Raw genomic sequence first — 17,753 nt, 5'->3', positions numbered from 1 at the left:
GAAGACCCCCGGTGGTGGTCTGTCCGGTATCATTAATAATGGCAAGGTAGAGAGAAGACCCCCGGTGGTGGTCTGTCCGGTATCATTAATAATGGCAAGGTAGAGAGAAGAAGACCCCCGGTGGTGTTCTGTCTGGTATCATTAATAATAGTAAGGTAGAGAGAAGAAGACCCCCGGTGGTGTTCTGTCTGGTATCATTAATAATAGTAAGGTAGAGAGAAGAAGAAATGGCACTCACCAGGTGAAGGTCTTTTATTTTCCACTCTTGATCAGCCATACAGCGAGAAGATCACAAAGTGCAGCATTATTACTGGACTGAGCAGAGCACCTCCGGGGGGCTTTCACATCAGATACCATCTGGGGAAGCTCAGTCAACAAGGGCTTTATTAAACTTATTACATAGGTGGTGTCGAGCATATTCTTTTCTTTGTGGATTTGTATATCCTAAAATTCTGGGACCTCCAGACTAGGGATAAGCAGGGATTGGCAGGTTTGCCAGTTTTTGGCATGTGACACTTTTAGGTCAGCTTGGAGGATATCTGAGTAGTTTGGAGCTTTTTAGGGCAAAGATAGTGTCAAATGTACAGCAGCATGAATGCATTGGGTACACGCATGGGACCCTGGCATAACAACTTTATGCGTATTAAGACTAAGAAATGTTCAAAAACAATCCCGTTTTGATGTCAGATGTTCAACGGTGTTTATATAGACACAAGGGTAATGGAAGGAGTAATAATTCTTTCCAGGCAGTCAAATAATATCCCATTTGAGGAGTAGCAGATGTGAAACCCTCTCCGCAGTGCTTCTGTATCTACAGTCATTGTGTGTCCTCCTACTGTCTCCTTTCTACCATGTGGCTGAGACTATTATTCAGCAGATTTAGCCCCAACCTGGGCCCTATGTATTTGGTCCGCTCATCTCTGGTCCAAACTCTAAGCCCGGACCATGGATATTTAGATGTTGGGTGGTGGGATAATGGACTAAGTGAGTCTATAACTTATATCAATACTAAAGTTCACCTCCCTGGATATTCCTGAGGATAAAAGGTTCAAGTCTGTAGAGCAAGCTCAACAAGGAGAAGACACAATGGAGGATTTATTGGCCCATTCACCCCACTGTTACACCATTAAAGATTCCCATGGGGTCCACATTCTGTTCTTGCCTCTTGACACTATTGTTGTTGTTTGGTGTGGTGCTGTTGGTGTATTGTTGGTGTGAGAGGCAGAAGTGTAATCCAAAAGCGAGAAATTCTTACAAGAAGCTGATGCCTCAAAGTAGGCCTAGATTCCATCTCCTTGTTAAAAGAAAGCCCCAGAACCTTATTATTATGACGCACAAGATCAACGTTCACTGGTGTGTGGCTAAAAACCTTACATGTTGGGTGTTGGATCCATAAGTCCATTGTGAAATAAATCGTAAAGGTAGAAGGCCCAGATAAGGATGGGAACCCAATACTGTTACCACATTGAGATTCTACCGGCCAATAGAATCAATGTATAGATATGAGACAGTTGGGTACAGTATGGAGGAGGAGCACATAGAAAAGAGGGTTATCTGTTGGCATGTGGTAAGAAGATGGAGGCTACCAATCTGGACCAAGGAGAACCCCATGAGAGCACCTGGGACGTGCATGTATATGGCAGATCTACACAGGCTTCATTAGAATCAATTGTGATAAAACATAAGGAAATAATCACAACAAAAGTGAAGAAAGAGACATTTGTGGTACCAAGGTTTATTGAGGGAGATTATAGTTGCTATGATATACAGAAGTTACATTGTGCCAGGAGCAAAGAGGTCAAAGTCCTGCTACAGTATAGCTCACTGATAGTCAGATGTGGCCCTATGCCCAGAGAGGGTAAACTCAGCCCAGAGAGGGTAAACTCAGCCCAGTGCCCATAAAGGGTAAACTCAGCCTAGTGCCCACAGGGGGTAAACTCAGTCCAGTGCCCAGAGAGGGTAAACCTGGTCCAGTGCCCAGAGAGAGTAAACTCAGTCCAGTGCCCAGAGAGGGTAAACTCAGCCCAGTGCCCAGAGGGTAAACTCAGCCTAGTGCCCAGAGGGTAAACTCAGCCTAGTGCCCACAGGGGGTAAACTCAGTCCAGTGCCCACAAAGGGTAAACTCAGCCTAGTGCCCACAGGGGGTAAACTTAGTCCAGTGCCCAGAGAGGGTAAACCTGGTCCAGTGCCCAGAGAGAGTAAACTCAGTCCAGTGCCCAGAGGGGGTAAACTCAGCCCAGTGCCCAGAGGGAACACTCAGCCTAGTGCCCACAAAGGGTAAACTCAGCCTAGTGCCCACAGGGGGTAAACTCAGTCCAGTGCCCAGAGAGGTTAAACCTACCTTACTGAAGATAAACCCACAACAGTGCTCACAGAGGGTAAACCCAGCATAGGGCTTAAAAAACGAAACACTCAGATGCCCACAGAGAGTAAACTCAGCTCGGTGCTCACCAAATATAAGCTGAGTTGGCCTGGTGCCCACAGAGAGTAATATGGGCCTGGTGACTGCAGAGTATAAACTCAGCCTGGTGCCTACAGAGGGTAAACTCAGGTTGGTGTCTACAGAGGGTAAGCTAAGTGCTTACAGAAGATAAACTAGCCCAGTGGCTATAGAGACTAAACTCACATAGGTGCCTATGGAAGATAACCTCAGCCCAGGTCTTACCAAGATCCCAACACTGCCCTCACAGTGGTCGTACCCAAATCGCAACACTGCCCTCACAGTGGTCGTACCCAGATCCCATCACTGCCCTCACAGTGGTCATACCCAGATCCCATCACTGCCCTCACAGTGGTCGTACCCAGATCCCATCACTGCCCTCACAGTGCTCATACCCAGATACCAACACTGCGCTCACAGTGGTTGTACCCAGATCCCAGAACTGCCCTTACAGTGGTCGTACCCAGATCCCAATACTGCGCTCACAGTGGTCGTACCCAGATCCAACACTGCGCTTACTGTGGTCGTACCCAGATCCCAACGCTGTGTTCACAGTGGTTGTACCCAGATCCCAGAACTGCCCTTACAGTGGTCGTATCCAGATCCCAATACTGCGCTCACAGTGGTCGTATCCAGATCCCAACACTGCGCTCATAGTGGTCGTACCAAGATCCAACACTGCGCTCACAGTGGTCGTACCCAGATCCCAATACTGCGCTCACAGTGCTCGTACCCAGATCCCAACACTGCGCTCACAGTTGTCATACCCAGATTCCAGGGTTAACCAATTGTCCTCCATGGATTTCAGAATGATCAATCCTTTGTTCCCCTGGGGGCAGAGAATCTGTATATGCAGGATTAAAAGGGAGATGAGAGCTATAATGGACAGGTGACATCATGATGACATCATCGCCTTACTGAATGACACAATTGTCCTTTCTCTGCAGTAGTTCTATCTGTCGTTGATATCCCCTCAGTTCTGCATCGTGTCTCTGGGCATCACATTGTCTCTGAAACTCAAAGCTCTCCCGTAACCTCCTCATTTCTTCTTCAAAATGTCTCCTGTCCTCCTCCCGCTCGGTGTGGTCCTGGTCCTGCGGGCAGCTCGTATCTTTCTTCTCCTTCCATTGTTCTTTGCATCTCACAGACTCTTGGACATGTTGCTGATTCTCCACCTCCCGCTCATAGATGAACCTCAGGATGAATTGTTTCCTGTCCTTCATCTCCTGAATTGGGTCTTGGGCTTCTTCTAGACAAAACTCCACCTGCTTGATAACTTCATATAAAAGCCTTAAGACGGCTTCATGTCTTCCCCGTGTTCTGAGGTGATCCTCCGGGGTGTAATTCTCCAGGGCATAAATCTTCTCTGCTCCCAAGTTACGGAAAATTCCTTCAATTTTCGTCAGGCTTCCCCATGTCTTATATGTGAGGACAATAATGGGAAATATCCCTGAAAACAGAGGACAATAATTATTACATAGAAATCTATCTATCTATCTATCTATCTATCTATCTATCTATCTATCTATCTATCTATCTATCTATCTTCTATCTATCTATCTATCTCCTATCTATCTATCTCCTATCTATCTATCTATCTATCTATCTATCTATCTATCTCCTATCTATCTATCTATCTATCTATCTATCTATCTCCTATCTATCTATCTATCTATCTATCTATCTATCTTCTATCTATCTATCTATCTATCTATCTATCTATCTATCTCCTATCTATCTATCTATCTATCTATCTATCTATCTATCTCCTATCTATCTATCTATCTATCTATCTATCTATCTATCTATCTCCTATCTATGTATCTCCTATCTATCTATCTATCTCCTATCTATCTATCTATCTATCTATCTATCTCCTATCTATCTATCTATCTCCTATCTATCTCCTATCTATCTCCTATCTATCTATCTATCTCCTATCTCCTATCTATCTATCTATCTCCTATCTATCTATCTATCTATCTATCTCCTATCTATCTATCTATCTATCTATCTCCTATCTATCTATCTATCTCCTATCTCCTATCTATCTATCTATCTCCTATCTATCTATCTATCTATCTCCTATCTATCTATCTCCTATCTATCTATCTATCTATCTATCTATCTATCTCCTATCTATCTATCTATCTATCTATCTCCTATCTATCTATCTATCTATCTATCTATCTATCTATCTCCTATCTATCTATCTATCTATCTATCTATCTATCTATCTATCTATCTCCTATCTATCTATCTATCTATCTCCTATCTATCTATCTATTATCTATCTATCTATCTATCTATCTATCTATCTATCTATCTCCTATCTATCTATCTATCTATCTATCTCCTATCTATCTATCTCCTATCTATCTATCTATCTATCTATCTCCTATCTATCTATCTCCTATCTATCTATCTATCTATCTATCTATCTATCTATCTATCTATCTATCTCCTATCTATCTCCTATCTATCTATCTATCTATCTATCTCCTATCTATCTATCTATCTCCTATCTATCTATCTATCTATCTATCTATCTATCTATCTATCTATCTATTATCTATCTATCTATCTATCTATCTATCTATCTCCTATCTATTTATCTCCTATCTATCTATCTCCTATCTATCTATCTATCTATCTATCTATCTATCTATCTATCTATCTATCTATCTCCTATCTATCTATCTATCTATCTATCTATCTATCTATCTATCTCCTATCTATCTATCTCCTATCTATCTATCTCCTATCTATCTCCTATCTATCTATCTCCTATCTATCTATCTATCTCCTATCTATCTATCTATCTATCTATCTATCTATCTCCTATCTATCTATCTCCTATCTATTATCTATCTCCTATCTATCTATCTATCTATCTCCTATCTATCTATCTATCTCCTATCTATCTATCTATCTATCTATCTATCTCATATCTATCTATCTATCTATCTATCTATCTATCTATCTATCTATCTATGAATCATTGATGGTTATTGAGGTTTATTCTTACCTGTCAGCTTTTTAGCCGTCTTGAGAAGTTTCTCCAAATCTTTGGCTTCAGATTCATGAATTCCTTTCTTTATGCTGTAAATACAGACGGATCAGGATTAGTGTTGAGTGAGCCTGTGGAAAGCCCCGCAGCAGCATAAGTTGGATGTCGCACTGGGGTGGACAGTCTGTAACTGTATCCATGGACTCCAGGACTCCCTATAGTGGCAGCTAACTTATGCTGCTGCAGGGAATCAAACGCAGAACGTTCCGCTTCAGACACTAATGAGGACACAAGACATCGTCATCTTTGATCAGACACAATCCTATAAACTTCTCCCCTGCAATAGTTTTAGTAATAACTCCCTTACGCCGATCTTGCCGCCATATTGCACCGAACCTTCCTCACCAAGGAACAAGCCCAAAGCCCCCTGTCTAATATGTGACCACAATGTGCTGCTCCAGATGTGGAGATCTTATATAGTGATCTGCTGGAGCCCAGTGCCCAGATGGCTGAGGCTCCGCTCCCAGATCCCTGGAACCTATCTAATATTTCTGCCTAGCCCTGGATATAGGGATGGACGATGAGCCAGACCAAAGAGACCAAAGGGACCAAGAAGCATAGGGAGCCACACGGCCATACTGATCCCTACTAGGAGGACAGTGACCACATCTCCCAGGATATTTACCCTGCATGCGGTGGGGTGCTGTATAGACCTATCAGCTTGCCTTTAATGAAGTTTTTTTAGAGCTATTTATTCATCGCTGGCTCTGTTGGTTGTGATACTGGAGTAAGACCCTTTGACCTTCCCTCCCATCACCACCACCTCCAAGGGTTATGGAAGGATGATGAAGACAATGATGATGGCAGTGATGTTGGCTATGAGATAGATAGTGGGAGAGAGGAGGGTAAGGAGGAGGAGGTGTTAGCCATGGTTGTGCTACTGATCATGGTCATAGTGATGGTATCTATGAATATCAGACTGGACTGAATCTCCAACTAAATCACGGTCACAAGAATGTCAAAAGTTTATCGTGACTAACCAGGACTTATTTTCATGCAGATTCCAATATTTTATGTCAGGTTCTCCATGAAAACCACATGAATTCTACCTCCCATGGTGTTTCTTAATGCGGTGCTCCCACTACGCGGGGTCAATGGGCCCCAAGCCCACAGGATACAAGGTGCTGATTTGTAATGGACTTCTGACATACTGTACACTAAGACCAAGACTTTGTTATATATCCTGGAGGTGATTCTCCTGACCCCCCCCCCCCCCCCCTCCGCCCATTCCACCATTTAGCAGGAGTGGACCCAATGATGTAATTACCTATAGAGGAACAATGGAAAGATGAAATCTGAAGACCGGACATTTTGCTCTGATTCCACAATCCTGTCTACTAGTCGTAATCCTCTGCTCCACTCCACAGGCTCATCCAAGGGTAAAATGTTGGCTGCAAGATACAGAAATGTTTCACAAGTCAACAGCAAACAATAGGGGGCTAAAACCCAACCCCCGGCCCATTGGGACCACAAAAGGGTTTAGAACCAACACTTCAGTCCATCATGACCACACAGAAAAGTTTACAACCAAAATACCTCTTTCCATTGTGACCCCAAGGAGAGGCTCAGAACAATAACCTTTGCCCATTGTGACAGTACAGAGAGGCTCAGAACAATAACCTTTGCCCATTGTGACAGTACAGAGAGGCTCAGAACTAACACCTCAGACCATTGTGACTATACCAAGAGGCTCAGAACTAACACCTCAGACCATTGTGACTATACCAAGAGGCTCAGAACTAACACCTCAGACCATTGTGACTATACCAAGAGGCTCAGAACTAACACCTCAGACCATTGTGACTATACCAAGAGGCTCAGAACAATAACCTTTGCCCATTGTGACAGTACAGAGAGGCTCAGAAACGTAGACGCGTTTTGGCATGCCGTGTAGCCTTGGTCACGGCATAATAAAATGGAGATATCACTCCTCTATATAAGGCTGGATTCACACTATGTTTTTTTCATCCCTTTTTACAAAAAATAAATAAAAAAAACAGATGGAAAAGTGGCTGCATTTGTGTGAGTCCTTTTTTAATCGCTTTTTGCATTGGCTTCCATTATTAAAAAAAATAAAATCAAAACGGATCAAGACGCATCCTTTTTAGTGTACACCAAAATGTGGTTGACCATGTTTTTGGGTACGTAAAAAAACAAGCAATGTGTTTTGATCTTTTTTTTTATGTAATCGAAATTTTTAAAAGAATGGATGAAAAAAATGTAGTGTGAACCCAGCCTTAGTGGGAAAAAAAGAGAAAGAATGGTGTGAAAAGTGAAACAAAATTAATAATTTTTTTCTTTTATGGATTTCTCTTGCCCGTCAGTTTTAACCGGACAGCTGCTGGATTATTTTTCTTTTGGAAATAGGAGTCGTGTGCATTGTGCTCAACAATACGGCTTCTATACATGACAACATTGTAACAAAACTGCCCATGTGACCTAAAGCTTAGCTCCGGATTGGATGCCCACACACCAGTTGTTTGATATGTTGGCACACTCTCTGGACTTCACTTACCGAGCTGAGCGAATATTTCTCCGGTCTCATAGCTGTCCATCTTTGCACAGCCACGATTGTCCACCAGGGTGATGCAGTCTGTCAGCTTGTAGGATACCCTGGCTCTGGTGCGTCCGGCATCAGACATGTCCGCCCCCGCATGGTTCACATAGTCCGTATCCTCCAGGACGTACTTACAGCTGTTAATGAAGGACGATTTACCGTGACCCAAGAAACCGAAGAGCTGCAGCAGGATGCGCTCATAGACCCGACCACCACGCTCACACCGGTCTAAGCTGAAGCCTTTGATGTATTGTGTTAGTTCTCTGATCTCCATGACTGATCTGCTAAGTCTTCTCCAGCCTGAATTATATTGTATACAAAGTTCAAATGAAGAGATAGGATGGGACGTCTTGGGCTTTTTCTTATTTTCCCTTCCTTGTTATTGCTCAGGGAATGACTTTGAACCCTGGAGGCTTGTGATCTCTATTGTGATTTGTGTACAAGTATCAGTAGCTATGTGTAATAAACTTCCCTGACTGAGCTCCATACACCTGGCAGTGGCCTCTGGGAGAAGATTGTGTCTTTTTCTTCAGTGTGCTATGGATGCAGCAAGCTGTGTGTGTGTGTGTGTTTGTGTGTGTGTGTGTGTGTGTGTGTGTGTGCACGCACTCTGATGCAGCAGGCTCTGTGTGTGTGCTAAGGCTGCAGCAGTCTGTGTGTATGTTCGTGCGCTATGGTTGCAGCAGGCAGTGTGTGCCTGTGTGTGTGCTAAGGCTGCAGCAGGCTGTGTGTGTGTGTGCTAAGGCTGCAACAGGTTGTGTGAGTGTGTGTGTGCTATGGCTGCAGCAGGCTGTGTGTGTGTGTGCTAAGGCTGCAGCAGGTTGTGTGAGTGTGTGTGTGTGTGCTATGGCTGCAGCAGGCTGTGTGTGTGAATGTGCTATGGCTGCAGCAGGCTGTGTATGTATGTTTGTGGTATGGCTTCAGCAGGCTGTGTGGCTGTGTGTGTGCTATGGCTGCAGCAGGCTGTGTATGTGTGTGCTATGGCTGCAGCAGGCTGTGTATGTGCGTGCTATGGCTGCAGCAGGCTGTGTATGTATGTTAGTGCTACGCATTCAGCAGGCTGTGTGGCTGTGTGTGTGCACTATGGCTGCAGCAGGCTGTGTATGTTTGTGCTATGGCTGCAGCAGGCTGTGTGTGTGTGTATATATGTGTGTGCGCGCTATGCCTACTGCAAGCTGTGTGTGTGTATGCTATGGCTGCAGCAGGCTGTGTGGGAGCTACTGCATTGTTGCTACTCGACCAGTGATGTTATTTGTCGTGACGCTAGTGCTAGTCCAGCACAGGTGTGATGTTGATACCTGCTTAGTATATGGCCGGTTTATGTCAGTAACCTTCAGGGTTTGTTGCGGGTCCCTTGGGCTCTTGTCACAGCAACCTAGAATGCAGCAGGTAACTGACCCACACGGGATGTCGGTACCGCCACCCACAGAGAAGGGGACAAATAACCCAAGGTGTGCGGTGGTGTGTGTATAGCTGCTGGTGTGAACAGAGGTAGACAGAGTGCTGGCATATGATATAAAAATATAACAATTTACTGTAGAACCTTGACAGGATAACAGTACACACTCTGTAGACAGTAATAATCTTGACACAGACTTGAGTGCTGACTTAGTGCTTTGAAGTAGGTGCTTGGAAAGACTAGAAGCTTGAATAGAAGTAGTTGTAGTGCATGGTAGAGGTAGAGAGAAGAGGAGAGGAGTTTGCCAGAGGAGCCCTTGCCCAGTGTAGATTCTGTACTCTGCCAGAACTGTAGTGTGAATAACTAAGTAGTAAAGTAATCCTCGTACTCACCTTTAGACCTGTGTCTGACTGCCTTCTGGCCTGCAGCTGTGAGCCACTCATCCTGCTAGTGTAGTACGAGTCCCAGTCACCGCTTATCTGAGTGTGGCAAGGTGCCCAAGTTTTCCCAGTTGACCTGCACTGCACAGTAGCATACATAGACCTCTTAGATAACGGTAGCTTTGTCCTACTGGAGTCCACTCCTCTTTCTTCAGGAGTCTGCCCTGCACTTTTTAGAAGAGTTCCTGGTGTGGGCTAGGGTATTCCTTTGTGGCTGCTCTCTCCTACTTTTAGCTTAGCCCTGCATAGGTAGCAGTAACTGGTGTAAAAACGATCTCAGTCAGAGCTAGTCTCTCCTGTACCCGACCTCACTGACCTCCAACAACTAACGCCTCACACTTTCTCCCACATGGAGCTAATTCCTCCTATAGGGCTATGTGCATGCAAGAGAGGACAGACAGCATAGGTCAGGGAAGAAAGAGCACCTACTAGTGGTCAGCACTTGTCGGATAGTACAAAAACATTCAATGGGAACCTGTCACCCCCCCCCCCCCCCCCCCCGTGCCAGGGCAGAGCCCGGCCAACCCTCCCACTAGAGACCCTCATACTTACCCCGTACTCAAAGTCCCACTCCTGGAGCCGCGCATATCAACGTGCGCGCGCATCAGAGATGAGTCCGACGCTCATAGAAAATGACAGCTCCATTCATGCTCTATGAGCGTCGGACTGCTCTCTGATGCGCGCATGCCGGGCTTCCCACGATAATATCTCGGCGGCGGGAGCTGCTCCAGGAGCGGGACTTTGTGTACGGGGTAAGTATAAGGGTCTCTAGAGGGGGTCGGCCGGGCTCTGACAGATCCTCTTTAACCCATTACCTTCCTCAGCTGTGCAAAGAAAGATATATAAAAACAACAGTGACACCTAGTGGGGAAACTAAACACTTCATCCACCACTTAACCTTAGTGCGAACTTTAGGACAGGTGCACAAGAGAAACACCAGTGGTGGGACACCGCACTATGGCTTTAGCAGGCTGTGTGTGCGCTATGGCTGGCTCCAGCCAGATCCTAAAGATAATGCCTGTGTATAGGGCCAAGACAGACAGAGCTCCTCCAGATGCATCCTATATATAATACCTGGGCCAAGACAGACAGAGCTCGTCCAGCCAGATCTTATACATAATACCTTTGTATAGGGCCTGGACAGACAGAGCTCGTCCAGCTAGATCTTGTGCTTCATACATGAAGTTATGGTAGGTGCTTGACCTGACTTCTATGGGCCTGACCCTCTCACTATGGAGCCAGCAGGTCCAGCTGTAGGGAGAGAATAACCTGAAGTATCTTACTGTGGAGGTGGAGAACCCTAAGGTTGCCAGTCAGTGTGATGGCAAAACCAGTGTGAAAGAAGTGACTACTGGGAGAGCAAATGAATTCTTGGAAATGGAGTCCAGAATCACTGCTGGACCTCGATGAGGACTTGGTTTGTTACGGACATATGACATATGGCTAACAAAAGACTATTAGTGTTCAGGACTAATATGATTTAGGCTGATGGTTGTGTAGTGTACGTTGGTTATAATGTGATATGGCTGAAGTTGCCATTGGCCTTCTGTAGTTAGTTCCAAAGCAGTTGGGGTTGGCTTATACTGGTTTGGGGGATGGTGGGTGAGCACAGCAACTATCAAAACCAGAGGATATGAGCTGTGATAGGTGATAACACTATCGGAGTCATGAGCTGTAGTAGGAGACTGGTACCTAAAACCTGAAACTTTCTGAAACACTGGGTCAACATTGTGGCCCTGATAGTGGAGCCTGGTAGAAGCTCTGTGAGTCATTTATGTCTATGGTGAACAGCTGAGAGATAAACAGTTTATAGCCCGCAGTATATGCTGCAGCCGGGGCGTATCCCAGGGAGAAGGCCCAGATCCCCCCATTCTCCTTGTCATATACCTGCCGTATCCTCCACGTGCCCAATGGGGAGACAGGAGCGGCGTAGCAAGGGGGTGAGGAGGCGTGGCCTCATCATGCGCCTGAGTTATCATGATTTATGTCTGCTCACAAGTGCAGATTTGTTACACAGGGCCACAGCGCCGGCCGGGTTCTCTAAAAGGCTTGTACCTCTTAGAATATTCGGCTGTCCCCCTCAGTGTCTAATCTAAAGACTTCCCCGCTCTCTAATGGAGTGTTGGAGAGAGGGACCAACATTACTGTATATCACCTGTGCCATAGTAATATTACTGGACAGTGCTGTACACTTCATACCTAAAAAAAGGTGTCAAACCCCCCTCCCCCTCCCCCCAGTATGAGCAACTGGAGAAGAGGACAATCCAGTTAGATGCGGGGCATCGGGGCAGGTGAGTATTCCTATTATAGTCTTAAGCTAGTCTAAGACTTTTCTTTTCAGCCAGGAAATAATTTTTTAATCTACAATATGGAGGGAACGTTTACAGTAAGATACTTGGGAGCAGACGTGAGGCGGAAAGTACTAGAAGGGGTTGGGACCTGTGTGATGTGGCATGGCTACTGTAGGATGAAGGCTCCCGTGAAAGAACAGGAACTTGAATCCAGTCTGCAGGGTTGAGCGGTCTAAACTCTAGTTACTCTAGTTAACCATGAAGCTTCTGTGCCTCTGCTAAGAACTGGAACCATCAAGATTGTTGTGTCACTTTGTGCTGGAACAGCTGATCTACATCTTCTTTTTAAAGGGAAACAAATCTAACCTAAGAAAATTTACCTTCATCCTCAGCGCCTCGTGATATCAGCAGGTAGGTTCATCTAAACTGTTGATGGTTTCCATTTAGATGTATCAAACGCTGCATACGTCATGACCTGGCTGATGGACAGGCTGATCAGCCAGTCAGTGACTGGGGCGGGACATCTCTCCAGTTACTGATTGGCTGAGTGGCCAGTCCATCATTCGGGAAAGGCATTTTCCATCGAGTCATCACAACTCGGGGAAAAATGACTTCTGGTGGGGGTCCCAAGGCCGGTCCCACCACTAACCATGGACATGGGGAGAGATAAGTTCCTACTTGTTATGAAATTTCCCCTGCCGGCTGCATGGTTTTATTAATGGACGGAATTCCCCTTTAGGGTGCATTCACACCTACAGGATCTGCAGCAGATTTGATGGCCCAGATTTGAAGCTGCAAATCTGCTGCGGATCATGTATGTGTGAACGCACCCTTAAGGAAAACCTGCGTGAGGGTGTAGAGAGTCCAATCCCACCCAACAAGCACGGCCATCATTATTTTATTGCATCATATTACATTAATTTCCTAAATTCACGATAGGTGATGCCGGGTTGTCAATGTCCTGTAAGTGCCGGACCGTAATTACTGTCTGGTTTGTTTTAATTAAAATTATTTAGATCTGTAAGATGGGGGAAGAGGTGGCACCGATGGCTCCCGGGGTAGTTGGTCTGACCCAGTATAGTCCGGAGTCGTTGCGGTTACCTGTGATGGTCTCAGAGATCTGTAACACTTCAGTTCTCCTTCTTCATCCGCTGTTACTGTTTTATCTGTGCTGAAAGACAAGATTTAACCTTACAACCTGTATTATGGAAAAGGGCAGCATAAGAACGGGCAGCATGAGAACGGGCAGCATGAGAACGGGCAGCATGAGAACGGGCAGCATAAGAACGGGCAGCATAAGAACGGGCAGCATAAGAACGGGCAGCATGAGAACAGACAGCAAATGAAGAGATGTCATGAGAACTGGCAGCATAAGGATAGGCAGCATAAGGACGGGCAGCCTAAAAATGGGCAGCATAAGGACGGGCAGAATAAGAGCAGGCAGCATAAGGACGGGCAGCATAAGGACGGGCAGAATAAGAGCAGGCAGCATAAGAGCAGGCAGCATAAAAGCGGGCAGCATAAGAGCAGGCAGCATAAGAACGGGCAGCCTAAGAACGGGCAGCCTAAGGACGGGCAGCATAAGAGCGGGCAGCATAAGAACGGGCAGCCTAAGAACGGGCAGCATAAGGACGGGCAGCCTAAGAACGGGCAGCATAAGGACGGGCAGCATAAGGACAGGCAGCATAAGAACGGGCAGCATAAGGACGGGCAGCATAAGGAGGGGCAGCATAAGAGCGGGCAGCATAAGAGCGGGCAGCATAAAAGAGGGTAGCATAAGTACAGGTAGCGTAAGAACGGGTAGCGTAAGAATGGGCAGCATAAGGACAGGCAGCATAAGGACAGGCAGCATAAGGACGGGCAGCATAAGAGCAGGCAGCATAAGGACAGGCAGCATAAGGACAGGCAGCATAAGGACGGGCAGCATAAGGACGGGCAGCATAAGAGCAGGCAGCATAAGGACAGGCAGCATAAGGACAGGCAGCATAAGGACAGGCAGCAACCCTAGAAAATAATGAGGTATAAACCGTAATATGGAGGGAACATAGAAAGCATCTACAATGGGGAGGGCAGGTCATGTAAGTAAGGGGCTCGTAATATAGGAAACTCTATGGGGAGCTCCACCATTCCCACTGATTATCATAGGATATAATATTAGTAAATACATCATATATAAGTGTCCATTACATATTTATCATAAGTGGTGAGACAGAGAGAGAGTGAAAGAGAGAGAGAGACAGACAGACTGACAGAGGGCGAGAGACAGACAGACAGATAGAAAGACAGAGGGTGAGAGACAGAGAGAGACAGATAGAAAGACAGAGGGTGAGAGACAGAGAGAGAGATAGACAGATAGAAAGACAGAGGGTGAGAGACAGAGAGAGACAGAGTGTGAGAGATAGAGAGTGACAGTAAGTGAGTCCTGTCTGAGCCAGTCTGCTGATTCTCACTGGTCCTAGGTAAATCTAAGTTTCCATCTCATCTCTCCAATAACCCTCTGGGCAGCTGACCGTGTGTAAATATCAGTGCACTTACTGCTGTATAGCTGCAGTGTATTCTCCGTATCCCCCTTTAGCTTCTCGGTCAGTGTAACCCTTTCTTTGCTGTGCTGCTGCTGCTGTTTCTTTCCTTTCAGCTCACATAGCAGCGTGCAGACCCGGTGCACCAGTAACCCCTTCTCTCCCTGTATTGGATCTATCTATTGTATTGTAGTGTAGACAAGCAGACTGTAGGGATTTTTGCACCGTGTATAATTCACACATCTTCAGCCACCTTCCATTCTCTAGGTATTATAGCTTTGTAGGTTTCTCTATTCCTTTTGTCTTAGCTGCCATCTCAATACACGTTCATAAACTCATATGGGCCAGGGGATGGAAGGAGGAGGATGGGAAATGATATATCCAGTTGGCTCTGTGAGGCTACCCCTGCCCAGACCTGTGACATCTTATTTATATACTTGTGTCTTAGCAATCACTGCCTGTCGGGGACACAGAGTCTCCTGGAGACAAGGACTGGAACCACAAAGTCTGAGCTTTAGACACTATTTCTGGCTTCATTGATCCTGTTGATCAGCTCGTACTTCTTGGTCCACTTCACTGGTTCATCCAAGGGCAATAAATTGCCTACAAGACAAAGCTGCACATCAGAGAAGAAGATGGTATCATCTGGCTCCATGACAATGTATATATATATGTATTTCTCTGAAATCTTGCAGTTTCCATTCATACCACTAAGCCTAAACTAGGCTGAAACTTCCTGTTCTGAGAAGGGATTTGTATGGCATTACAGTGAAAGGTAAAGCTAAACAGAGATAGCAATAAATGAAGCTCAAAGCTCAGCCTCCCCCTCCCAGTGGAATGATCTCACAGAGGTCACAGAGCATGCTCAGAAACCCTTAATGTTCAGGCTAGTGAGACAACTTCCGTCTGTTGTTGTGTATGTGCATGGGGTTTGCTGCAAAGCATATCACTTAGTGCTGTTACAGCTCAGGCATGATCGCAGCCCCCATAATAATGTACAAAAAAATTACAATCAGAAAATCACAAAAAAAAAGAAAATGTTTCAGTATCTGGATCTAATCAGTAAAAAAAAAAATATTCCCTTTAAGAGCAAAGTATAAACTGCAGGTCATCCAGAGGTCATCCACAGGTCATCAACAGGTCATCCACATACGCCCCAGCTCTCCCCCATCAGATCACACGTCATCTTTCCTTTTCACCCAGTTGAGCAAAGATCTCTCCAGTCTCGTAGCCTCCGATGAAGCCGAAGAGGCGGTTGTCCACCAGGGTGATGTTCTGGGTCAGGGGGTAGGAGACCCTCTCCACTGTGTGACCCTTATCGGTATTATCAGAATCTGTCCAGGTCTTGTACCTCCCATTCTCGCATACGTACTTACAGCTGTTGAGGAAAGCCAACTTACCATGACTAGAGATCAAACAGCAGAAAATCTCAGGTTCTATAGAACTTAAACCTTGTCGAACCTTCTTCCTTTGATTCCCGATGCCTTCCCGATCCGTGGGGAGGGAGGAGACAGCCCGGGTACCGCCTGGAATTCTGGGATTCAGACTAGGTAATAAGCTGTATCCCAGAATTCCATGAGGTACCTGAGCTGTCTCCTCCTTCCCCACAGACCGGGAAGGCATCGGGAATCAAATGCGGAAGGTTCGACAAGGTTTAAGTTCTATAGAACCTGAGATTTTCTGCTGTTCGATTATCTCTAACCGTGACCTGTGAAGCCAAAGAACTGGATGAGAATGCACATTCCGCTGTCCGCCCAAAAAATTGACATGTCAATTCTTTTGGGCAGACAGCAGAATTAGTTGGCGAATATCATTGATTCTATGGGATGGGCGGAACTTCAAGTGGAGGCCATGCGTCGGAATCCGCTTGAAGTCTTTGCGCGTATTCCGTAGTGTGCACAGACTCTAACACTGGATGATGCCGTGGCATTAGCCTGGAGCCCGGACCACAAATAAAATAATGTTGCCTGGATGTTGGGGGTGTCAGCATTGAGAGGATTGTCAGCATTAAGCGATCAAACCAGCAATGCAGGTAGGAGGCGTGGCCTGCCCCCCCCCCCCGCCACATTTACCATGATATATGCCCTCTTGAAGGCGGCCATTGTGTTCTATTGTCTGTGTTTCTAAGACAGTGTTCGCACATGGCGCATATTGTATGTGTTTTTAGTGAAATGGTACAATTTTACCATAATTTAGCTGAGATTGTATCAAAACCACATAAAAATGAGCACAGCCTAAGGAGAATTCCCTATTCCAGGTAGTTTACTGCAAACAGGAGCACCTGTCAGGGCGATAGATGTCCCTGTTTCACTTTAGAAACTTATGTGACACTTTGTGCTGTTTCCATGTGTTACCACAGAAGCAATCATACACATAATGTAGCAGAGACTTTTTCAGGCTGGTTGCAGTGATTGAACATCCATTGTGGAGTTTAGAAGTTGACACCATTTAAAGAGAAACTATCAGCAGGTTAGACGATTCTAACTATGTCCCTTGGCACTGTTCCAGTGCAGTTAGTCGTGTTCCCCACTGACCGGTGAGACCATTAGGAGAACCGGTGGGGCCGTTAGGAGTACTGCCCACCCTGATAGCACCCATCCGCCCCTGGCCGTTCCACTCCTTTCTAACGATAATGAATGCAACGGGCCAGCCGCGGGTGGACCAGGGCGGTGCTATGGGGATGGGCAGTGTTCCTAATGGGTGTCCATCTTCTAGGGGTCTCACAGGACCATGAGGAACACGACTAACTGCACCGTAACGGCACTGAGGAGGAAGATAAGAGACATAACATCCTCTCCTGTGCAATGGGACATATCAGCAGGTTGGATTCTTCTAAGCTGCTGATAGTTCCCTTAAATGACAAGAAGCATCTGGTCAGAAATACAATAATAACAATGACAAAGTGATCCAGAGCACCAGAGGAGATTTAAAAAATTTTTATTGATTAAGAATGACATCACGTGGTGACAGATTTACACCGGGGCAGACCACGGATGGATCTCTCGGATCATGGATGGATCTCTTGGATAACGGATGG

At 45.7% G+C, this 17,753-nt stretch overlaps 2 protein-coding genes across 2 annotated transcripts in view; one reads left to right on the top strand and one right to left on the bottom strand.

Moving 5' to 3' along the window:
• The window catches only part of LOC138801669 (mas-related G-protein coupled receptor member H-like), a 566,124-nt gene that overhangs the window by 351,432 nt on the left and 196,939 nt on the right, over positions 1 to 17,753 (top strand). The gene's annotated exons all lie outside the window — the stretch shown is intronic.
• On the bottom strand, positions 1,720 to 8,404 carry LOC138800604 (uncharacterized). The gene is made up of 4 exons (XM_069982395.1): positions 8,026 to 8,404; positions 6,778 to 6,901; positions 5,469 to 5,542; positions 1,720 to 3,890 (listed from the first exon to the last, which is right to left on the bottom strand). The coding sequence occupies exons 1-4, from the start codon at positions 8,339 to 8,341 to the stop codon at positions 3,355 to 3,357; spliced, it is 1,050 nt and encodes a 349-aa protein (XP_069838496.1). The 5' UTR covers positions 8,342 to 8,404; the 3' UTR covers positions 1,720 to 3,354.

Source organism: Dendropsophus ebraccatus, chromosome 9, assembly GCF_027789765.1.
Source record: "Dendropsophus ebraccatus isolate aDenEbr1 chromosome 9, aDenEbr1.pat, whole genome shotgun sequence".
NCBI classification, from domain to species: Eukaryota; Metazoa; Chordata; class Amphibia; order Anura; family Hylidae; genus Dendropsophus; species Dendropsophus ebraccatus.
The sequence above is the reverse complement of the archived record's forward strand: the minus strand, read 5'-3'. Positions and strand labels throughout refer to the sequence as shown.

Coding starts and splice junctions, on each gene's coding strand:
- LOC138800604 (XM_069982395.1), bottom strand. CDS start 8,341: ATGGAGATCAGAGAACTAACACAATACATCAAAGGCTTCAGCTTAGAC. Junction 5,543..6,777: donor TTTCCATTGTTCCTCTATAG/GTAATTACATCA, acceptor CTGTATTTACAG/CATAAAGAAAGGAATTCATG. Junction 3,891..5,468: donor GACGGCTAAAAAGCTGACAG/GTAAGAATAAAC, acceptor CTCTGTTTTCAG/GGATATTTCCCATTATTGTC.